At 26.8% G+C, this 26,158-nt stretch overlaps 3 protein-coding genes across 3 annotated transcripts in view; 2 read left to right on the top strand and 1 right to left on the bottom strand.

The window, feature by feature from the left end:
• LOC119669713 (nuclear RNA export factor 1) overlaps positions 1–26,158 on the bottom strand; it is a 226,599-nt gene that overhangs the window by 24,204 nt on the left and 176,237 nt on the right. The window lies entirely within an intron of this gene.
• Positions 111–856, top strand: LOC119669718. The gene is made up of 2 exons (XM_038079722.1): positions 111–281; positions 353–856. The coding sequence occupies exons 1-2, from the start codon at positions 205–207 to the stop codon at positions 780–782; spliced, it is 507 nt and encodes a 168-aa protein (XP_037935650.1). The 5' UTR covers positions 111–204; the 3' UTR covers positions 783–856.
• Positions 4,966–6,955, top strand: LOC119669719. The gene has a single exon (XM_038079723.1). It carries the CDS (start codon positions 5,382–5,384, stop codon positions 5,820–5,822), a length of 441 nt encoding a protein of 146 aa, XP_037935651.1. The 5' UTR covers positions 4,966–5,381; the 3' UTR covers positions 5,823–6,955.

Below are 26,158 nucleotides of genomic sequence, written 5' to 3'. Positions count from 1 at the left end.
AACACTGAAAAACAATTTCTATATTATTAATGATTATATGAAAATTTGAAATCAAATCAAATAAATTAATGTAATACAATATTACTTAGTCCTAATGGGCGCTTAAATTTATTTCATTTTTTTTCAGCGAAAGTTCAACGGGCTTGGAAATCTCTTAGAGATGCATTTGCGCGGTACTGCAATGAAGTCAGAACTTCCACCGGTATGGCCGCTAAATGCAAGAAACCGTATCGTTATTATGACACACTACTTTTTTTATACGAAACAATGGAGCACAGACGGTATTTAAAATTATTTATTAATTATCTCTAATCATTCATTTAAATTATTTTAATTCCAACAATCTTTACAGTTCGAACGGAAAAAATCAACTGGTAAAACCAGAATTGGATTCGGATGAATTGCTTTCACAATCATCATTAGTAAAATCATTGTCAACTCCAGCTGCTAAGTCTGTATTAACGGTGCCAATCGATTCACCACAGCCTGCGACATTTTCGATGCCATCATCTCCACTACCGTCATCAGAGGATTTTTCAGAGGTGGTACAACAAAATTCATCTAAAAAGAAACGCCGACTGAAATCAAATAATTTTGAAAATGCCATAATGCTTTTAAATAATTTGGTTGGACAATCGGATGGAGACAGCATATCCAAATTTTTTGACACTGCAGCTGAAATGGTTCGTACGTGCACCCTTAGCACTAGCGAACTGTTTGATTTTCAAGTCCAAAGTTTATCTGCCATGAAAGAAATATTGCAGAAGATGGGGAAGCTATAATAGATGTATGTTAATATATGAGTAATATTAATAAAATTTTTGTTTATAATTTAATTACTATCACATCACTATATACCCACATATGTAATATTTGTTTTATCTATTTTTTTTTAATGTTGACTTTATTGTGTTATTTAATTTTGCTTCATTAATTATAATTTAATATATTATTTTTATATATTACATTCGATATATCGTAGATTTAGATAAGATATTAAGATTACTCAGACTTTTAAGTATTTTTTAAATTTACATAAATTCAATTAGTTTCTTTCTTCATTAAAATTTTATATATTGAGTTGAGAACTATTTATTATGAAATACTTATTTTAGACTATAGATGTATATAAAATAATTATTTTTTAAATATAATTTAAAAGAGAATTTAAAAACTGCTATTCTAATTAATGGATATTAACAGATAATAAGTGTTAAAAATATAAACACATTTTAAACTTTAGTAATTAAGCATTGTTTTTCAACTTAGATTTAAAAAATTTAATATCTGTAATTTTAAAATAAATTACTCATAGATTTAAAATAAAATTTAAGTTGTTCCATTCACACTATAGGTCAACAAAACCAAATGAATCAGTTGTTGTTGTAGTAACCAGTGGAGATCAATCGAGCAAATAACATGAAAGGAATTACAATTATGTATACATGAGTTAGGATATGGGTAGGTGTGATAGTAGTGCGAGATGAAAAGGAATTGTTTATGAGAAAGACTGGATTGAAGGTAGGTGCGGATTGAATGTGCGTGAGGTTTTAATTAAAGTCAAATTAGAAAATTATATTCACTTCAGTGGGGCCCAAAGAACAAAGATAATCCTTGAGAAATTCTGTTACTTATAAGAATCCAGCCTAATACTAAATTTATTTATGGTATTCACCTATTATATTTCTTTTCACTGTTTCGTATACGCTAGTGACGCGTACTGAAAACGATGATATATGAAGAACGCGTAGAGAACTACAAAAGCAAGGACATAACTACTCAAAAGTTTATGTGTATGCATTCTATTCTACTATATAGGACTCTCCCTTCGTGTTCATAGTCCCAATTCCAATGGACATAATCTGTGTCCATAGTTACTCGAGTTTTACCCTGATTCTGCATTGGTTAGACTTTAGCACTTTCATATGTTCATTAAGACATATGACATACGACTTACAGAAATCTACCCAGTGTAAATATCAAGTTATATATCGAAGTTAGGCTAACTTCTTCCTATGAATTTACAATTGTGGTATATTTAGATATATGCGTGTATATATTTCTATTATTGCTGTCCCTCTCTCCTAAGTGGAGCATAGGGCCGCATATATTTCTATTAAGTCTAACCAAATCTACAGATAGTCACTCTAATTTAGCTGTGCATACATCATATACGATTTTATGTATATATATTACTTATTGCATTCTTTTTATATAATCTACGTGATATCTATAAAATTTCATTCCATAAAATAAAGAAAAACTACAACTTTTAGTGGGTAAAGTGTGGAGTTACATATGTATATAACCGCAAACGATGACCGCAAAAAGTTACATTTCAAAGTTGTATTCTACGCGGGCCTTTAAACTTACACACACATCCACTATAATTTTATTATCGATTTTCTTTTGGAAATGTACAAGCACTCTACAATCGGTTTAGAAGAGGTTATACTAACTGTTCATCATGTTACCATTGCAGCTAAATTTACTTATGTTAATGAAATTAAGATGTGAAATAATTTGTTTATTTACATTTTGCGTATAAAACATATGACAAATATTTCAAATTTTAGTAATTTTTCTTGTTGGAAATTATTTTTTTAAGGGTTATACGGCGTTTACATTGGCCGAAAATGGCTCATTTTGGTCAAAAATCGAAAATGAGTATCGAATGGCTCATTCTTGCATATAAAATTTCAAGCACAAAAATGAGCAATTTTCTCACGTTCTGTATGAATGACGTTCGAATGCATTCCACATACGTTCCAAATGCAAAGGAATCCATTGAACATACCCTAAATGAAAGCTCTTCATGGCATTTTGACAGTTTGAAAAAGCTGTTTTTAACATATTTACGGTAAACCAAACATTTAAGGTAAACAAATGTTTGGTGGTTGCATTTTCTTGAAAACGATGCACTGCTTTTTAGAACTTTTACTTCCCAAAAAGTAATTAATCGAAGTTAAAAATATGTTTTAAGTTTCTAATGTAAGGTTTGAAGGCATATTTAACCTTCATGCAACATTTTTTTGGCACAGGTCAAAAATCAAATTAACATGCAAGTTGAAAAATCAGCTGTTGAAATGAGAACAAATGAAATAGAACGAATGTAAACACTTTCAAATGGCTCATTCAAAATGAGCCATTTTCGGCCAATGTAAACGCCGTATTACATTCGAATTTTTTTGTCTTAAATTAGTTGATTTATTAATAATAAGCTCATTTAAATAAAAGTATGGTAAATAATCATCATTAGCAGCCTTAATGAGCAAAACTGCTTATATGAAACAAGTAGAAACATGATGTTATACAGTTAAAGTGACCCTTTGAGATGAAAGATAAAAAAATTAACTCTAGCGAGGTATAGCTTTATTTTTAATATGTTATACAGACTGTTGAAAAGAGATTCAGAGTCAAAAAAATGAAATAAATAGTTGAAAGGTAGAGTGTTTTAAGTTTGTGAAAACATTTTGAATTCAATATTGAAGACTATCGGAGAGAGTGGCTTATTAGAGTGGCCTTCAATAATATTATTGAAGGATATATTATCCTTCGATAATATAATCTGCATATACTATACCGCAAAAACACTGCTAAACAAGAAATTTTCAAGTATATATCTCTTATAAAATTTTTACTATGGTAATACCTAATTTACCTAATTTTTATCTTATTTACCCTACTCGAAATTCTGGTAAATAATAACATTCACTGCCTTATCGACATAATTTACTATTTACCGCAATTTACTCGAATTCGCACACGGCCTTAATATAAAATTATATCTCGCAATTATGTCTACTAAAGGACGATATAGACGATATTACATGTATGCAAACCAAGTATGCCGTGCTACCAAATTCCACTCTATATATTCAAGTATGCATACCACAATTCGTTCTGTAGACATGTATGGGATAAAATTACACTTTGTTTTAAAGTGTATAGCAAAGCGCATACTTAGTGTTCAAGTTAACACCTTGTATTTGTATAACGGTACTTTGCTTTTACACACAATTATCATATCTTTAGAGTGATAGATATTTGCCAATTTAGTTTCAATCAGGCATGCATATATTTCTTATAGCAACATTGTTGGAAAATGTTTTCTTTGGAAAATTGAAAGCATCTTGCAGAAAACATGTCAAGTATCATTGAAAATACTTGAACAATGAGATGTTCAAATACTATTGGATATTGTTCTCGCCATCTGACTATTGACACCAAAGTTAAAGACACTCACGAGGCGCTTTAGAAAATAGAAACTCCAATCCTAGGATGGAGATAAGAGGCTTCCAGAAAATTCTTATGAATTTTATAAGTTATAATTCGATTAGTTTATCCAATCCTTAAAATCCCAAAAATGACTTTAGTCCTTAGAAGAAAATATCTTTCAAGTCAGAGTAAGAATTAAATAAGTATACTGGTTGGTCGGAATATATACAAAACTAAAATTTTGTGTTATCCTAAATTGTTCTAAGTTTTATATTAATCAAATATGATTTTTTAAGACTTTAACAAAAGAACCCTTTAATTAATTTGCATGAATTAATAAATTCATCTAGCATCGTCTAAATTATGCTTAAGTCAGATATATTGCTTGTATAATTATTGATAGAAAATATATTTATGAATAAAAAAATATATTAATTTATAAATGAAAGATAATTAATTAATTACAAATGATTTTTTTAATATGTATTAAATATTTTATTAAATATTATAGAAAATATAATTATCAGCAGGCAAACACCCTTACATGGCCATTTTGTCCGTCATAACGATGGTAATGTATATATATATAGCACGAGATAAGCAAATTTTTTAAGTTTACGTAGAAACGGCAACATTGTTTGAAATTGCATTCTCTCTCATTTTCATGTTTTCTTTGCTCATTTTCTTGAAAACTACTCTTCCCGAACATAATAAATAAACATGCAATGAGAGAATCAAGCCATTCTGGTTTCAGTTATTGAAATGTTAAGAAGTGAAAAGTGAACTCTTATTGGAGGAAGAAAAATACAGTAGTAAACCGTGCGTTAATGGAATTTATATGCATAAACTGTGAAATAAAACGTGATTAGTTCCAAACTTGTTTCAAAATACAACAGCAAACGTGTTTTCGAATAAATATTTTAGAGACAAAGTGATATCTTTAGATAACTGAATTTATTTAAACTGAGTTCAGTAAGATTTAAACGAAACTTTTAGACAAAATTTGTGCGCGTTAAGATACAAAAAAAAAAAACAAATTTTCTAAGTAAAACTTTGGAATAGAAGTGCCTTTTCTTTAATTTACAAATTAAATTAAAGTAAAAAAAATTTAAAAATAAATATTTTTCGTTACTATTTGAAAAGAAAAAACTCCAAAAACAACAATGGCTTTTATGATGCCTGTTATGAAAAATAACTATGATATTTACAAGGATAAGAGTCGCTCACGTAAAACCTCTGAGGGCTCGAACTCGACGAGTGGTGACCGGCAAGCAATATCTGCTGCCATGGGCATACCGAACCGTGCCAGCCGCTCGCGGAAAGTGTCTGAATGCAAATCTGAAAGTTTTAGCAGTTCACCAAGTCATGCCTACCGCATACAAATGCAACGCTGTCAATCATCCCGTGCATTTCCACGCAATGCCTCGCGGACCTCGCATTCATCAGCATCCGGTGCACTATCACCTACACGTTCCTTCTCTCAAGCCTCCAGTCCACCCAAAACTGCGACAACTGGCAGCCAGAACGATTTAAGTAAATTTCATATACGTTTGGTCGAAAAATTACGTAAGTCGTTCCGCAAGGACAGTGCCAAACGGTCCTGAAAGTACAGCAGATGCAGTAATGCAAACGTAATTCATAAAAGTAATGAGCCAAAAGCAGAAAACACAATAACAAACTCTATACAAAATGGTGTAGAAACCAGAAAGTCATTAACCCCCCAAACACGCAGTGACTTTGCAGCAAATGTTAAATTTTCTACTACTTCTACTACTAGTAAATGCGTTGACGTTGACGTCGACGTCGACGTTGAAGTTGGCGACGCCGGCAGCGATGCTGCACAAGTGCGTACGGTTTGTGCAGCGCTAACCAGTAATGCAGAAATACTCAACCAAGCGGATGAAAATCATAATAATAAAATCTATGATAGTTCTGGCATTACAATAAATGCTATAAGTGCAGCAGCAGCATTTAATCCAACACTTATGGCAACAGATCTGGGACGTCGTTTAACTGCGCCATTAACTTGCGCAAATCTCAAACGCTGCCATAATAAATTTCTTAAAATGAATTTAAATGATGAACAAAAAAACTCTAAAGCACTACTTTTGGGCTCATCATCGACAATAATGGAGCTTGGTGGCGCTAGTTCTGAAGCGACTAGTTTGCATAATGACAACGAAGAACAACAACAACAACAACCTTTAATAAACAAAAGTAAAAACAAAACATTGCGAAAACATATAAAAACAACAAAAAAATCACTTAAAATAACAACAACAAAATTGAATAATTTCGAAACTAGCGACGAAGCAATAATGAACGCAGTCGACGCAAGCAAAAGTAACGATAAAGTGAGTAGCATGAGACGTCGACGTCGAGCGCACAAAAAACGTATGCATTTTTTAAGACGGTCAACTTCGAAATTAAGTTCAAAAAGTGCGCCTGGCTAAGAGCAGCAGCAATGAGACGAAAAAGAAAAAGGAGTAAGAAAATGTATTTGTGCTAAATTCTTTGGAATAACAAAATATAAAAAATGTAAACAAATACAAAGCAACAAAAAAAAAACAAAAAGAATGTAAAACGATTACGTCTCATTTTTGGCTTCCTTTTCCAAAAACAAAAAAAAATAAAAACAAAAACAAATAAGCAAAATGTCGCAATTCTGCTTTGTTTGCTGTGCTCTATTGTGCAATTGCGTTGCTCGACAAAAAATGCTTAGCAAATGAAAATTTTCGCAAGTGTCGTTAAAAACGTTTTTTTTTATATTTTTTCTTATTGTTTCCGTAAATAAAATTATATAAATTGAGCGACAGAAAGCAGAGAAGCAGAAGAATGCATCCATTTCGTCAAAAATTAATGCAATTACGAAGTTCAACAAACGGCCGCAAGGGTAGAACGTAGTTCAGTGCATCATGTGCTTCCTATGTAAATGATCTCTGCAGAATGATTTCATGGTCAAGAAAATTCATCGTCGCAGTAAAGAACAAACAATTCATTTCAATATGACAAAATACGAATTGCAGCAAAACAACAACGACAACACAACAACAACAGAACACTGGCAACGCAATTAGTTGACGTTGCTTCTCGGTGTAGCAGTTTTGGCTTGACGCCTTTCCCCTTTTTGCACCGAATTTTGGCAGCCATCCAACGAATGCTCTGCTGAGCTCCCAAGTTTTAGTTGCAGTGGAAGAAAAAATGCATTCACAAATGTAAGACAAAATAACATATAAACATTTTAATTTAAAAAGGAAATTTATTTTTATATTCATTTTATATATCGTTTATATAATTTATTTATTGAGACCGACCGCTGAAGGTCATTACAATATATTATTCGCTTATATCAATGTTGTACCTTAACAAAATGCAGTGCATAAGTTATTTTACTTTTTTTTTTTTGTAATTCTTATATCGTTTTTAATTTTAAGAGATTAAATATCAATGTAATGTTTATATATCATATTAAAAATTATACATATTCCATTAAAGAAATTCTTTGAAATCAAATATTACAAGACAACGACTTAAAGCTGTGACTATGAGATCTATAATTAATCTATTATAATTATAAAAATTTATTAAAGATATAAATAAAATAAAAAAACACACTGCAATAGAAAAAACAAATAAATTATTTATATTAAAGCTTATGTGAACAATTTAAAATTTAATAAAAATTAATATAAATATAATTTAAAATTATATTTTTATATAAATATAAATTAAAGTTATATTTACATATGAATAAAATGAATATATTATAATATAATATAGTCCAAAATATAATACAAATATAATTTAAAATCACATTTTAATATAAATATAATTTTATATTATATTTTATTATAATGTTATATATAATATTATAATATTATTTTATTATTTATATTATATTACTTTTAACATATACTTTATATGATTATAATATATATGTATTAAATTATATTGTTTTACATGAGCTTTATTTAGTCTATAAAATTAATAAATTTTAGTGAACTTTAAAAAAATATGTAAATCGCTTAAAATTTATTTTAAACTTTATATAACTTTATTACAATAATCTAAAAAATATTTAATAAAATAATTTTTTATATTTAGATTTGGCTTGATTTTATTCTTCTTTTAAATTTCTAAATTTCCAAATGAAAATAAAAAAATAATTTCCAAAATAATTTTTGGGAAAATACTTTTTGAAACTTTTGTCAATAAATGTGTTGTTTTTAATAATTAGTTTTTGTTACAATTAATTATTTTTACAAGACAAACGACATATTTAATATATCAAATTTTATCATAAACTCGATACATATCAATATATTTTTTTTTTAATTTTTTGCATAAAGTATATATTTTTAACAAATTAATTTTAATATATTTTTTTTTTTAATTTTATTTTTAATTTTTCTTTTATTTATTATCTCTTTCATTTAAAATTATTTCTCAATAACACTGATGTTTTAGCACAAAATTTTTTGTATTATTTTTATACATAATATTTTGTTATTTAAAACTTGTTTTATGTAACATTTAATATCTTTTTTCATGTAATATTTACTTTTTTAAATATATTTTGTTAATTTCATTTTTTATTTGGTATATTATTTAACTATTATATGTTTCATATATCTTATTCTTTACTCTTTAACTTTTTTTTAACTTTTACATAAATATATAATTATGTATTAGTTTATGTACTTATATATATATATTTATTTCGTTATTGTATAATTATATATATTATACATTTATTTATTGTACTTTTCATTGGATTAATTTTCTGAATTTATATAGAAAATATATTCTATATTTATATCTATATTTATATTCTTTATTTATTTATAATTTATATAAATAAAAAAATTTTATATACTAATTTTATATATATTGTATTTTATATTTATTGAGCTTTAAATTAATTAAATTTTCTATTAACTATTCTCTTTTAAAAAATTTTTTTTATTATTATTTTTTTTATTATTTTTATTATTATTATTATTTTTATTATTATTATTATTTTTATTATTATTATTATTTTTATTATTAGTATTATTTTTATTATTATTATTATTTTTATTATTATTATTATTTTTATTATAATTTTTATTATAATTTTTATTATTATTTTCATCTTTGTAATTATTTTTTATAAGTTTTATTAACATAATTTATTTGTTATTTTATTCCGTATATTTTTTGATCAATTTTTATTTAAAAAATTTAAAAAATATTTATAATTGATTAAATTTTATTTATATTTTTTTATATTTTTTTATATAATATTGTAGCATTTTCAAAACAGTTTTAGTTTATTTTCAAAAATTTATTGTTAATTGATCATTTGGTTTCACATCTTAAACTTTTTTTTTTTAACTTTTTAAAAATTAATTTAAATAATTAATTACAACAAATAATTACAACACAAAAAAAATTATTGCCACAAAATTGTTTTTTTTTCTTTCTTTCTTAAGTTGCTTTAAGTCACAGTCTAAAAATCTAAGTAATAATGCATAGCAAAATTCAAAAAAAAAAGATTCACATATATGCTATATATATTTGTATATATATATTGTTAGTTACTAATAAAGGCTTCCAAAACAAAAATAAACCAATAATAACTAGAAAAATTTGAACCAATGTTTTGACTGCCAGTTAAGGTTGTTATTGTTATGCATAACCGAAATTTTGAAGTTTTCTTAAATGTAGAATATATGTATATAATGTGAAAATATTTTATATATAAAAACACAACTAGTATTATAATAAAAATTAAGCCTAATTTGTGAATAATATTGTGCCTGTTTTTTTTTTTAGTAAATTATATTGTAAGAAGTGTTTTATTCAAACTGATGCTTGTTGGCATCGATAAGTTAATATAAAATTCATTTTATATATAAAATAATTAAATTTTTTTTGTTATAAGTTTAAAGTTAATAGTTTCAATAATATTTCTCGAAATAAAATATATTTCACACTATAACTAATATATCATAAAATATATAAAAATATTCATACAAAAAAAAAAATAAAAAAAACATTGAAATAATCTGCTAGAGCTCATACTTTTTTTGAATTATAATTAAAATAATGTGATGTTGATCTTTAAATTTAATATTTTCAATTTAGAAATTTAATTTTCCGTTCTTATATTGTTGCTGCTTATATATAAAGTATACATAAAGCATAAAACATATTCATTTACACATATTAAATTTAAGTATATATCATAATATATTAATCTATATATTACTATTAATATTATAAGATAAATATATATTTATATTTTGTTATTGATGTAAGTTTAAAATTGAAAATAAAATATTTTATTTACCTATTAAATTTGAGTTTTATTTAATTTTAAATTTATTTTGATAAATTATTTGAAAAGTTTAACCAATTTTGGGGATTAATATGATCAATAGCTTTTAAAACAGTTGAGTACGTGGTCAGAGTTTTTTCGTTTTTCGTCTCTCTTCACTGTAAACGATTTTTCAACCAGTGAAATTCATCTCGTGTGGCCTTAAGCAAAAATTAATCCAATAATATTATATATAAAAAAGTAGTCTAATGTGTTCAGGGCCTGTCAGATCGTCTTACCAACAGTTGAACGACCTTATGTATATTTCATATAATATATTGTTTTTAAAAACTACAGTACAGTATTAGTTGTTATACTATTAACAGGTTGATTTGTTAATGGTCCTTAGAACTTAGAATTCAAAGATTTGAAAACATTTATTAGTAGTTTGCATATCAGTTAATGATCGTAAGAAAGTTAGGTTTAAATTGATATACTCCACTTAGCAGTCAAGAATTAAAGTAGTAGTAGTAGTAGTAGTAGTAGTAGCATATCACTTTGGGTGAAACTCTTTTGGGATAATGTGTCAAAATTAAACAAAAAAACTTGTACACTAATTAATAAAATAGAAGGAGGTGGTTTTACAAACAGTGACACAATAGATAGTGTATTGACATCGGTCAACAAACTTGTAATTTACCAACAAAAAAATTCATTTTATTGTATACAAAATAAGTGATCTTGAAGTTTAAAATTTCAGTAGAATCCAAAGTTGAATCTATAAAATAAGCAATACCAATTCACAAGAGGTTAAAATATTCATATTGGGGGATATAACACTACTACCTTAAGATTTATTGTGGTCTTAAGATTATGACAGCAGCAAGTTATTAAAACAACAAAACTTACTCAGACAGTTAGCTGTAGATTTGAATACTCAAAAGAACCAAACCAAGGTTGTAACAGTAGCTGGACAGAAGACTTCAAGACTGCTAATAACTAAGCCAAACAAAATGAGTAATATCCGTAAAACAGTCTATGTCACACAATATCATAAATATAAAACTAAACTTTTTGAGAAACGATAAATCTAAGTACATCTAATATATATCTAACATATATAACATATATACACTGTCAAAATAACACAAAGTGCCCAAAAGAATAACGCCTCGTCTCTCAATTTTTTAACTGAGTACTATTGTGTACTAAGCATTTATCACGATAAAAGCATTTTGAGTGATGATATTCAGATATTTAACACCACTTTTTTTGGCCAAGACTCAATTCAGGGACGCTAAAGCTACTCAAACTTGAATTTACTAAAATAAGTCTATAACAATATATGTATTAAGATCAAATGTCAGATTTAATAGTAATTGTTTCTTAAAATATGACAAATTAGTTAAAGATTTACCAGAATTTTAATACTAGGCAGTGGCTTATTTATATATGTTATAGATGATAGGTCTAATAATAGAAATTTCTTTTTTAAGCCCATAAAATTCTTTAAAACTAAAATTTGACATATATTGATATATATTATATATATATCAATATATTGGTATATATTGATATTGTATATTTTGATATATACTGTTAAATCCTATGAAAAGAACCATCTATCGAGTATTGCTTTGATTCATGTAACTAAAAAATGTATCTTACCGAGTCGAGTCAGGTGCTAATAGTTCATGTACTATTAATTTTAGATAATTAATATAATCATATTAATTAAGTATATTAATAAGATATTAATTATAATAAAAAAATAAGCTATTATTTTTAGATTATAGTTTTAAAATGTTTTCAAGTTTTTTTTGACATCACAAAACACTATTTTGTTGTCTTTTCTTTTATATTGGACATTTTAAATTGAGACTGACGATATCAGAAAAATTGGTATCCAAAACTGGAGGTCTAAAACAACATGCAGCAGAAGTAAGAAAGCTGGTTGATGCAACTAAAGCTCACCCCGAGCTGTAACGCTGATGATAATGATGTTAAACTGAGAAGCTAGGATTCTGTTTAAAAATAATTGACATTTTTGTGGACTGATATATTTATTCAAAATTTTAAGTACAACTAACATTTTACTTCCGATCTTAATGCAAACATACGCAAATTGTTAAGTCGGAAGTATTGTGATAAATGGTTTTCTACATATAATAAATATAAATATAATAAACAATTTACTTAGATTTACTCTTGGGAAACTAAATTGGTTAAATTAGAAAAATTTGTTAACAATTTATTTTCTGAACACATGATTCGTTACATATAATGTACTTATTTCAGATATAATGTATATAAAAAAATTTTTGTTCCAGTAATTGATTTTATTGTCACTGTGACTGTTTTAATTGATTGATATATTTTATTTTTTCAATAAAATACTAAATCATAGTTAATTACTTTAAGAATTGAGAATATATATACAGAGCTAGTATAAGTATATATGTTTGTTATTAAACATAGAAAAAAGAAAGTAAGGTAATTAACTTTAATGCCTTACTTAAATTCCTCGTGCTTTAATATTGTATAAAAAATTTATCGATTTTTTTGTAAGGCATAGATACATTGGTGTGTTGGCAGGTATGTATAAACGGGTAGATACGTGCTGTGTTTAAGTTAAAATGTAGCGTGATTGTACAAAACTTTTGTGATTAAAGCTAAAAAATATTTAAATAATAATTTTCCAAGTAATTATACTATATATGCATACTATATATGTGGAACTCAAACTTAGTGAATAAATACTGTAATGCATTCAAATGATGGGTGTTGTATACAATGTATTGTATTTAGTCTTTGTAAGATTAACAATAAGTAAATAGTTATTTAATATATTAAATAGTATATATTATATTTTTGCTATATTTAAGTCCTTCACTTACTTTGTGGACTTTAATTACTGTATTATGAGGAGATTTTTTTTGTATTCTCTTGCCTCCCTAATTTAATTTGGTCTGCCTTTTATTTACCAACAGTAACTATAGTCTAAATTTTATTCAAGGATTTTATTATTATCTGAAATAAAACAAAATGCCAACTAAGCCATGCAACAGTAAAACTTACCTTTCACAAAATGTCACTGAAAGCAAAAACAAAAACAAAACAATTATATTGTTAAAAATCATATAGAAATGTAGGGTATATATAACGAAATTTGTAACATATATATATATTTGTATATATTATAGAAAAATATTAGCAAGCAAGCAATGGAAATGGTTATTTCACCTCTCACTTAGAGACACTGCCATTAAATGGGTTAATAACAGTGGCGTATTTATCCCTAGATAATATAAACTATGGGAAAAGAAATGAATAAAAGAGTTACGTTTAGTTTTTAGAATAATATACATCTATACATATTACTATATGTGAATATTTTAATAAAACTGCTACACTTATTATACATAAATATATTATTATATATAAATATATTGTTATATAGAAATATATTATTATATATAAATATATTATTATATATAAATATATAATAAGAGTATATATATAATATATACTTTTATATATAAATATAAATGTTTTTTTTTAGGACATTTCTCTAATTTTCATTATAATTAATTTAGTGAATTCCAAAAAAACTCTGACATAAAATATTTTCTAGTATATCCCAGACATACTAGAATAAAGCAAACCCCTTTTTGACACATTCTCTAATTACCATTTAATAAACTGTAAAAAAATTTGAACAAAAATATTTTCCACTATATCCCCGCTAAGTAAAATTCTTACTACGCCACTACTTATAAATAACTAAAAATTTTAATAATAAAATAATTTATTGTACTTTTATTGATCAAACTGTAATATACCTATACTTCTTGAAAAGTAAAATTTTTAAAAGAATTCTTAAGCACTTTTATTTTTTAAATGTGAAAGAAACTCAAATCATATAAATTATATACCATGGATATTATTCAAACTATCTGCATAAGGATATTGCGAAAAAGAGGTCAGGTTAGGTTAGACTGACACGACGTGTGTTGATATTACTATAAACACTTCCAATTGGAGACATTTGTTGCTTATTGCCTTCAAAGTTGCCTGGAAGAAGCCCGTTACACAAAAATTGGTTAATTGGATGAGGGTTTATTGATAATACTATAAGCAGTTTCACTCGGAGACATCCGTTACCTATGCGATGCGCTCAAAGTTGTCTGGGAGGAGTGTGTTACACAAATATTGGTTATTTGAGATATATAATTTAAAAGAGTTATTGTTGTTAAGACATTTAGGCGCATGAAATCCTAGTATATATAAAAGTAAATATCATTTAAAAAAAACTTGATTTTTATTTGTATTATTTTGATTCCAATGTGATTTCGTCAGTTAAGATATGTGTATACAATATAATGTAATTGCTTATTATGATTTCTAAAGATGTAGCACCAATCAGTTGAATTATTTTGAGTTTATAAGCGTACCCAAGCTGGTTGATTACAAGACGGTGTATTTCCAACCCCTAAAGGAGGGCCCATGTGGAGTGTTACGTAGAAAAAGATTTGGGTACTATAAGTGATCGTCGAAATAAATTTTAAAGAAATCAACAAATAGTTTTAAAAGTAAATTTTAGTAAAGAAATTTCTGGAAAAGTTTTCGGAATAGTAGCTCTATATCTGCTAATGTATTATATTAACATTAGTTTATACATATACAATACACTTTATTGTATGTGTATTTTTGAGTAATTTAATTTAATTTAAATATATAAATATTCATTTATAATTTAAATTCTTAAATAGAAAAACGTATGAAATGTCTCCAAAACATTCATTGGGACTTTACAAAAGAAAGCTGTTTTTGTTTTTGCATTTTTATACGTACCTCAACCACTCATATGAGTACATATATATATTATCGAAATGTGAATTATAAGTGATTCAGTACTTATCCAGAGTCAGTGGATTACTAAGTAAAATTGATTACAAATTTTTTCAATTTACTTGACTTTGTCTACTATGACGCGTTTCGTCATAAATTATAAATCTGTATAATACTTATAGTCGATTCATATAAAAATATTACATATAATTTCATTATTAATAATTTAAATTTATATAAACAGAAATGTTATTATGATTGTTTATAGGATCTAAAGACATTCTGTCAAGCTTAAATTTAATATCATAAAATCCTTACTGAAATTAACTAAGATATAGATATTATAAGATTCACCAATAGATATAAACTGAAAATAAGTAAACATTGATGTTAGTAGTTGGTGCAAGCGTTATTTATTTACTTTATATATAATTCGGTGAGTACTATGCGCATCAAGAAGTTAATTAGCGTTTTATGTGTACTTTATATATAATCTGGTATAAACTATGGGCATCAAGAATAAATTAATTAAATTAATGTTTTTTAACATATTGTTTTAAGTTTAATAAAAGTTAATAGAATACATTAAAATATAGTGTTTTAGTTATCAAGTAAACATATTATATATCTAATACGAAAATGTATTTATATATATCTAATTCTAAAAGAAAATAGTTGTTGATCTATAAACGTTATCGAAATGAATCAAATAGATTATAACACATACATTGTGACCGAAAGGTTTTCGGAAATTCTCATTTAAAATTCGCGCGCTGTATATTTTTCGATATTTTAAGTTTATGTAGTTTGGCAGCACTGTCCTTAATTACTATGCCAAAAATGAGGCGCGATCTGTCGGACAGTTCGTTTACGGCAGCTGTTGAAACCAGTTCACCTCAGTAGTGCGTTGCGAAAAAAACAATGGAAAAAAATATTGAACAAAGAGTTTGCATCAAATTTTGTTTTTCGAACGAAATTTCGTGTGCAGAATCGTTGCGAATGCTACAAAAGGCTTATGGGGAATCAGTTTTATCGAAAACTCAAGTTTATGAGTGGTACAAAGCCTTTCAGGACTGTCGTACGACCGTCGAAGACATGCCGCGTTCTGGACGACCTTCGACCTCTACCACCGACGAAAACATTGAAAAGGCAAAGGAAATCGTGTTCAAAAATCCTCATGTGAGTGTTAGAGAGATAGCACGAGAGCTAGGCATCGGTCGTGAGATGGCTCGTTTGATTTTGGTGGACAATTTGTGTATGCGACGTGTCAACGCCCGGCTTGTTCCGATTCACCTCAATTTGTTCAACATTATCAACGATTTTAAGGCCAAACATTCAATAAATACCATCGAACAGCCACCGTATTCACCTGATCTTGCACCGTGTGACTTTTTCCTGTTTCCCAACCTCAAATTACCACTCAGAGGAACGCGTTTTGAATCCATAGAAGACGTAAAACAGAATTCGCAGAGGGAACTCAAAGCCATACCGGAAAGCGCCTATAAAAAATGTTTGATGATTGGAAGAAACGTTGGCATTTGTGTATCGCTTCTAATGGAGCATATTTTGAAGGAGATAAAATAAATATTGATGAAGGTTAAGAATTTTGCGTTTTATTTAAAATTTCCCGAAAACTTTTCGGTCACAATGTATATATAATATAGCTTCATATATACAAATAATTTTGTACGAGTTTAATAGTTTGTGGAATATAAGATAAGCTGTACTTAATATCTTAACAATTTTACAAAACTTAAGGAAAATCTATCATAATACGAATATAACGTCTATATAACTGAAGATTCCATAGAAGTATGAAACAAAGAAAATCGTAGGGATGTAAGAATTATCATTAAAATTAAACAATCGAATCCTCTTATTGAATACTATTTAATTTTACGTTTAAATTGTAATTCTACTTTAACGTATTTAAAGAGAGAAGAAGAGAGTTTTTACAAAACCGAAGCTATTTTTTTAAAAATAAATATTTATATTAAAATATTTGCAAGAGTTTTTTTTTTGCTATTTTTTAAATATCACTAGAAGTTAGAAAAATTTTATGAAAATAGGTCCCTTATGGTATCTAAGAAGTTGAACAACTTCTCAAGCAAACACCCTTTAAAAATGTGAGATTAGGTTCATAATACAAGAAAGATTAAAAAATAAATAAGTTATCCTTGAGGTGATATATGCAGTCGGGAATAGCGTACATTTTTAAAAATGCTACTTAAGAATAACAAAATTGTGTATAGAACGAAAGTAATAGAATTGTTTTTCAAATCCTTAAGTTTTTAACGAATAAATGAACTCTAAGTTTCTTCTATATACGATAACACAATGATGGGAAAATATGCCTAAGTGGGTGCCATACGAATTGCCAGTATGACCTAACTTAACAAATAAGTTAAAAATATGCATTTAAATTAAATAAATAATTCAATTAAATAAGTATTATGATTATATATTTAAATACATAATTCAATCTGTAGAAAAACAATTTTTATGAATTTTCTTATTATAATTCTCATTAAATTTAAACTGTAATGTACACAAAGCTATTAGAAAATCGGGTATCTGGTGCTTATTTTAATATTTCTTTTATTTTTTTATGGCTTGAAAGTGATATGTGTATGTTATGCCATCCTACGAAACATTATGTTATGTTTTGCATTATTAATGGATATTAAGATTTTGAGTCTTTAATTCTATACAGAGATTTAGATGTTATAAATTATATAATAAATAAATCTAATCAGACTTATTTTTGTATTTTAAAATACATTGATTATATTGTTCTTTTGTTAAGTATTGCTTCATTGTAATTCTCATTGAGTTAAATTAATGCTGTACTATATATATGTACCTAAAACACTTGGTTGATGTTCTCTAAATTTGTTTTAATGTAATGGTATTTGATAGTATTTAATTGTATTTATCATGGTAATTTAAAGTTGGGAGATTATATATAATTTTCTCTATTAAAATTAAGAAGAGTATTTTATGTTTCACGCATTTATAAAAGAACTCAGAAGCTACATATAAAATGGCGTTGCATTCCTGGTGAGTGTGTTAATCGCAAACCAATTGTCATATTCATTAGTACTTACAAAGTTGTATGATATCCAATTAAATTCTTAATTTCGTTAGATACTTTCGGGGGTTCCATACAAAAAAAGTCATTTAAAATCACGGTTGCCACTTGAAAATTTTTTTCTGTACCAAAATTGGTTTAAAAAGGTACCATTTCTGTAAAAAAAGGTCCAAAATTTTTCTATTGTCTTTTTATAAGAAAATACAATTTATATAAAATGTACAAAAAGTATAAAACAATACAATATCCACAATAAAGTTGGGTCGCCGAAAATGTACCATTTTTTGAACATGAGTACCAGAGTACCAAACGGAAAAAAAAGTACCAATTTTGGTACTAAAGTACAATAAGTGGCAACCGTGTTTAAAATTGTAGAGCTATTCACTCTTTTATGTAAAATTAATACACTTAAATTCTTGAAAGGAAATCGATTAGCAGACAAAAATTGCTAAAGAATACTGTTGTGAAATGTCATTGAAGGAACAGTTCTGTATAGAGAGTCTTATAGAGAGTATAGAGAGATTGTTCTGACACAACACACGGTCGAAAATGTTTGTTTAAATTTAAAACTAAGAGGATTTTTATATATATCAAACTTAAATGAATTTATAATTTAAACTGTTGAGTTTAGTAGAAACTTGATGGTTTCAAAATAAAACTTGCGGGTTATGTTATCAACTTACGTCGTTTAATTTCTATAATTTAAAACTTAAAGTTTCTTACGTATTGCGGATTATCAACTTCAGTGGGTTTTACAAGTCAACCTCAGAGTTTAAAAATGTTGATTTGAACTTTAATAAAGTTTTCAGGGTAGAGAATTTAAACTTACTTAACTGATGTCTTAAAGTATATTCTTATCTTATAAGTTTTAAATTTCAAAATTTAAGTCGAAGCTTAATAAATTTTTAAATAGAATAATTTATTTTCTATGAAACGTCGCACAGCCTGAAGGGTACAGCTTATATATTCATGAACACAATGAATCATTATTAATATATATTGTAACACTATCATCACAAAAAAAAAATTTATTAGTAAGAAATTTGTTAGTAAGAATTTTATTTATAAAAAATTAATTTAAAGTGTATTGCTAAAAATTGTTGAATTTTATCTCAATAATTTTTTTTTTACCAGGCACCATTAATTTAATTTCTCTGTTTTAAGTATTAAATTTATCTTTATTTTATATAGATCGTGTATCAATAATTAAGATAGTCAGTCAAAATGAAAAATACGTAAACAGTCTTATCATTTATAAAAATAAATCGTGCCCAGTTCACGCGACGTATATATATATATATATATAAAATAAAATCATTTGAATTTAACCGATATTATTATTAATATAAATTGAACTTTGAGACTGACTCATGAGATACTATGAGTATACAAAGACGTTGCAGGAAATTCAAATTTATTGAAAGAAATATGAAATATGGAAAAAAACCCGGCCAATATGCTTTCAACATATGAATTCGATAAAACATCAGTTTTTTTAATTGAAATTGAAATTTGCGTCGCTAGAGTGTCATTTTCATTAATATATTTAAATTGAAAACGTCAGAGGAGCTTGAGATACCGGTTAGAACCGGCATGTCGGTTGTTTCAGTGCAATAAATTAAAATGCCATTAACACTTGTGCTTCTATACACAAAATAATTATATAAACAGACATGTAAACTTTCATTTATAAAATATATAATAAAGTAGTTCAAAGTGTTGAAATAATATTTACTATGAAAGTTAATAACCCTAGGTTAGTTTTATAATCTTCATACGTAAGAGTATCTGTAATCCATGAAAGTGTCATTTAACCATAATATAATAGGTGTAGTAAAAAGAGATCCTTTACTTTTGCATAAAATTGAAGGCTTATTTACCATAGTTAGAATGATTCGATTTAGGTCAAATATGTGCCGTTTTATTCGATATCTTGTTGACATTTTGAAGATAATTTTATTATGCCTCTCTCATAGAAGTTCTCGTCCCTATTGGCAAAAAATTGTGATAGTCGATTTTCACAAGCCTCTACATACTCTTGAAGCGAAATTATTGCCAGAAAAATTGTTCGTAATGGACAGGAATAGATAGTAATCAGAATAGATCGGTGCCAGGTCTGGACTATATGGTGAATGCAAGAGAAATCTCAACCAACCTCCCGCACCTTTTGGTGAGTCATTATCGATATGTGTTGTGTGGGCTAGCGTTGTTCTGATGGAACACAATTCTTCACCTATTCTTCACCAAAGCTGGTCGTTTCTAAGCGATTGCTTTTTTCAGGCGGTCTAATTGTTGACAATACAGTTCTGAGTTAAGAGTTTTGCGGTAGGGGAATAGCTCATAGTAGATGGTATATACATTTTGAGAAAAAATTTAAAATGTTTTGAAAAAGTGATTTTATTAAAATTTTTATTATCATGTAATGCATTTTACCAAATGTGACTGAGATTAGTGATTCTATCCCAACTGAAGTATCAAAAATAGAGATTTAAATTAGTCAGCACATTTTAAAAATGGTTTAGTGATTAATATTCAAGTTTTTTCAAATTAAATGATTTAAACAAATACAAATACCTACACACTTCATTTTTATTACAATGAATATAAGTCATTATAAATAAAGAAAATATTTCCCTATATATCTATCTATAATGCACTTTAATATGCCCGAGATATGTCATGCAAAATATTTATTTTATTTAATAAACTAGATTAATCTAGTTCTTGCAGTTTTCATTTCACGTCTATTAATGTCATAACGGTATAGCTTGGTATCGGCATATTTTTTTTTGTCGTGTTGTAATAACCATATCAATTCTGAATTTAATATATTTCAAATTAAAGGCAGAATCGAATTTATCTTATCTGAATGGAAATATAAATGTCGTTTAATATGAGTACATAAAAAACAACTAAATGAATGGATAACTAAATTTACAGAGACAAATGATAACTAAGTGACAATTGTAATATTAAGTGCGCAGAATATTTTGATTTATATGAGGTTTTATTATACAATAGATACATAACATATGATAAAACAAGAAATAGATTGTTGGTGTTATAAACTTGAATTGTATAATGTGGCTAATGAAAAAAAATGCATTCAATGATGTTTTATTAAATCTACTGCTATATAGCTTATCAAATCAATAGGGACAACAATTCAAGAAAATAATTAAATTCAATGAAATTATGACGAATATTTCCACTAAATACTGTATTCACTTAAAGCACTATAAAGCACTGATGGGAAATTATGACGAATATTTCCACTAAGTATAGTATTCACTTAAAGCACTATAAAGCATTGATGGGATGATAATTTCTATTATACTAAACGCATGTATTTACATATATATATATACACATTCGTATATTATACGAACATACGCCAATGTGATCAGTCAAAAGAAAATATTGAAGGGAAGGAGGGGAAGATAAATAAAACAAATATATAAAATTATTGTCAATTAATAATAGATCCATTTGATTTGGGTTGATTTGGGTTGTTTTAATCCTGGTATATTATCCCAGTAATCTTTTTTATTCTGGTTCTCTTTTATTTTTAGAAGAGAAAGGAGCGTACTATTTTCTAGTCCACAAAAAGATTCCGGCCCCATCATCGGTGTGGCTGCTCCTTTCCTGGCTAGTTTATCCGCGTGTTCGTTTCCGCGTACTCCAGTATGTCCCGGTACCCAAAGAATCGGAAAAACTTGGAACTTTAAATTTGAATCTGCATAAAATTGAATCTGAATCTAAATAGTTTAAGAATCACAATTTAAACAATTTTTAAAATTTGTTTAAATAGATCATACCTCGCTTAAAGGAATACATTCATAGTAAACATAAGAATGAATTTACTATAAAATAAAATATTTTGTAATCACTAACAATCTTTTCTACTTAGTAAGTTATGCATTACTCTATAATTTATTGAAACTATTTATAACTAAATTCTATAGTCATTATAGTCATTGCTTCTTACTAATGGAACACATATTTAACAGAGCACAGTAATTTATTCTTACCTCCTATTAGGTACAAGGGGCTAATGACATTTGGTCGATAATGACGGTATTTATTGAAAAACATTTTGACAAATAGATTTCATGTAGATTTCATAGGCATGAAAAATGGAAAACTGAAAAAGCGTCTAACCTTCTCAGTTAGGAAAAGCAATACTTAACATTTTAGTTCCGTTGAAGAACTACGACGGTACTGAGTTACGCGTATAAATATTTTATGAGTAAACAACACTTGAAACTTGTGGAAAGCCGTAAAATTATTTCGTTGTTGTTTGTATTTTTTCAGTTGCTTTGGGAATTGGCAGTCGTTTGTTTAGTTACGCCAGTAGTTGTTATATAATTTCAATGGAAACTTAATGCTTGAACTGGTATGAACCAATATTACTTGTAGAAATAAAAATGCTCAAACTGGATATTTATTATTATTTACCTTTTGTTACATATGTGTATACATAAACAAGTAATAATTATAATACCACAATAGTTTTTCATATAGTTATGAGAAACTTAATAACTAAAGGACTTCAGATTAAAACGATAAAAAAATAAATGAGCAGTTGGTGGAAAATTTTCAGCAAAATTGATTTTAATAAAATTATTATTCAATTATCATTGTTATTATTATTATTGTTATTTTATATTTGTATTGGAATATTATTACTAATACGTCTATTATATATGTATATTCATAAACAACCGATTCTGAAGAATTTAATTTGTAGGAAATTTACACCCGATAAATAAACTTACAACCATCAGTAGAGCTGAATGAGGATGTAACCACAAAGCGCAGAGATATCGTATAGAATACACTTTGCAAATAGCTGTATATATATATACAACACAGGCGAGACGTCGAATGGTTCAGAGTGTTCACTGAACACCTTAACAAAGCTTCCTTTTTAGATTTTTTTTTTATTAGGTAAATAATATCGCTATGTTTCTACTTAACATTTTTTATAATAGCTTTTCCAAACAGATTAACATAAACACAAAACGTACAATACAAACAAAATCACACATATGTTAGTTACACCCAACATTATCTGTAATTAATAAAAGAGAAAACACATTCCTCTTAAAATAAAATCTAACACATTCCTCTTAAAATATACTAAGGTTCAGAATAAACACTGCACCGCGCTGCTTACAACGCATGCAAATGAAATAACATTCACATTGGGACTATGTTCAATATTGAATACACAACACAACACATACAAACAAATATAAAAATAAAAGAGAAAACAAGCCCCGCAAAATATGTACGTAAAATAATCATAACTCTTAAATTAATGCGTGCAAGCGGTTCAATAAAAGTGAACCTCCAATATTATGCAAAGTAAATACAAAAGAGAAAAGAAATGACTGAGCGATAATCGCTTTACATTTGACTAGAGGTTCAGTCGACTACATACAAAGAGTGCAAATACAATCAAAGTCACGGTTGCTGTTTTATATGGGCAAATGGTTCAATAAAAAAACTGAACCGCTCATAGTAAATACAAAGTAAAAGAGTAAAAGAATGCATGAGAGTTTCTTACTCTTAGGTAGAGGTTGGAAATAAATCAAAAACAAAGTCATTATTGCAATTTTACACTAGCAAATGGTAAATGGTAACGATGTTCTGAAAAAAAGATTTTAATTCATAAAATGAATAGACCAACTCCAGATATGAAGAATTTGGTACCTGATGTAAAAATGTCGAAATTTGTGGTAAGTCGTCGTTTTCCTACAGCTACAGTTTTATGGTAAATAGAAACCAGTGGATCACAGGCTGCGAACATTTAAATAAATTCTTTTGTTGGTCTTGTACGCTATTTGCTTGTGGAAAGGACGAAACTTAGAAGTAGAGGGAATACGTTATAGTTGGAATTCTGTTTTGATCAAATTGTGAACACCTTGCCAAAAAGCTGACGCCTTGCTACTGATATACAGATGCATTTTTATTATTAATGTATCTTAACATAATTGAACAATCGATCCAGGATTTTGTTTGAAAGATGTCCCAATAAGTTTCTGACTACAAGCCTCTGTGTACTAAATAGTAATATAATTCTTAGCAGTAAATATATATTCAAAGTTGAAGAAATGACAAGGAAGAAGACAAATATAAAAAAATATATTAGAGGTATTGATTATGTCTTGCAAACTCATTGCAAGGTGCATGAAATGTACATATTGCGCGAGCTTGCAATGGAAAACTACAAAATATACGGACATAGCTTCATGCAATTGCTTGCAATCTTGCTATACCTAAACCCATGTATATATGCTTGCAACTGTTTTGACATCTGTTGCTTCTCATGTGGATGTGGTATGCTGCAAAAATAGTTGTTTCATTTTGATATTGCAATTCTATAACAGAGGTGTTCTCGTACTATTGCAATTTTAGTATAGCATTTTTTTATTTCGTGCATCTTGCAATGTCTTTCAAGACAGAGTGTTTAAACTTATTGGGTTCTTTTGAAGAGTTGGTTAAATTATATTATTTGAATAATTTTTGAAAATGTTGGAACTTCGTTAGATCAAGTGTGTGTCGAGCTGAAAGGAGAGCATATATGTAGATAAATAAATGTAGAGAAATAAATGTAAAGCAGTTCAGAATATTTGTTTTATTATCTTTGTCTAAGACAACATATAAGCCAAGTAGGGTCCGTTTTATTACTGGTTAGCCTGTATTTAAACCTTAATCCATAAAAGAAAAATTTAAATAGTAGTACGATTATAACAGCAATATCTCATTTTTTTATAATATTTAATTGTGTTTTACTAATTACTTATCAAACTGCATCATAATAATGGTAATATTTATTAATTTTAGTTAGATATATTATTATTTTTAACTAATATTATCATCATTGAGTTTTATATTTAGGTATAGATTTACTGTACAGCAATAGTTATGCTATAGTCGTGACCAATCATAAATAGTTTGGAAAATGATAATTATATTTGTTTATTATTCTTATTTATTTCTTGATTCAAAAATATAAAATTTTACTTACATCGTAATCGCGAAAAACAAATTTGTTTTTTGTCAGATTTGCATAAAGAAAAAGTGATGCTTATTATAAACATTATGTTTTTTAACCGTTAATTATACATATTTATTAAACTTAACATGAATTAGGAAGTAATAATATCATATAATAATAGATTTAGTAACATGATATACTAATTATTTTACTTCATAATAAATTTTTTTGATGTATTTTACCGTTCAAAACATGAAAGATTTTATTAATTTAAGGTAGTGAACATTTTTTAATTTCTTTATATAATTTTTTTAAATGAATCAGAAATTATTATGCAGAGTGTAAATAGACAATTAAATTACTATTATTGTAATAAAGTAATTAATTTAAACATTGAAATTATACATTAAACTGCATATGAATTGCCCCATTAAATTGAATTCATATCAATTGCCATCTAATTTTGTCAAGATTTATTCAAGGACTGTTCCTGAGCTTACATAAATGATGTATGTATATACTTGATCCGAATATAAGACGAATCAATATATATTTTTTTATGCATTTTATTTTTTATTTGAATTTTAATATTTCAATATTTAAATTTTAAAAATTTTAATATATATAAATGTATATATATATATGTCTCCATGACATCTTGTAAGTTATTAAATTATATAACATATATAAA

Source organism: Teleopsis dalmanni, chromosome 1 (genome assembly GCF_002237135.1).
Source record: "Teleopsis dalmanni isolate 2A chromosome 1, ASM223713v2, whole genome shotgun sequence".
NCBI classification, from domain to species: Eukaryota; Metazoa; Arthropoda; class Insecta; order Diptera; family Diopsidae; genus Teleopsis; species Teleopsis dalmanni.
The sequence above is the reverse complement of the archived record's forward strand: the minus strand, read 5'-3'. Positions and strand labels throughout refer to the sequence as shown.

Coding starts and splice junctions, on each gene's coding strand:
- LOC119669718 (XM_038079722.1), top strand. CDS start 205: ATGGCCGCTAAATGCAAGAAACCGTATCGTTATTATGACACACTACTT. Junction 282..352: donor GAAACAATGGAGCACAGACG/GTATTTAAAATT, acceptor CAATCTTTACAG/TTCGAACGGAAAAAATCAAC.
- LOC119669719 (XM_038079723.1), top strand. CDS start 5,382: ATGGCTTTTATGATGCCTGTTATGAAAAATAACTATGATATTTACAAG.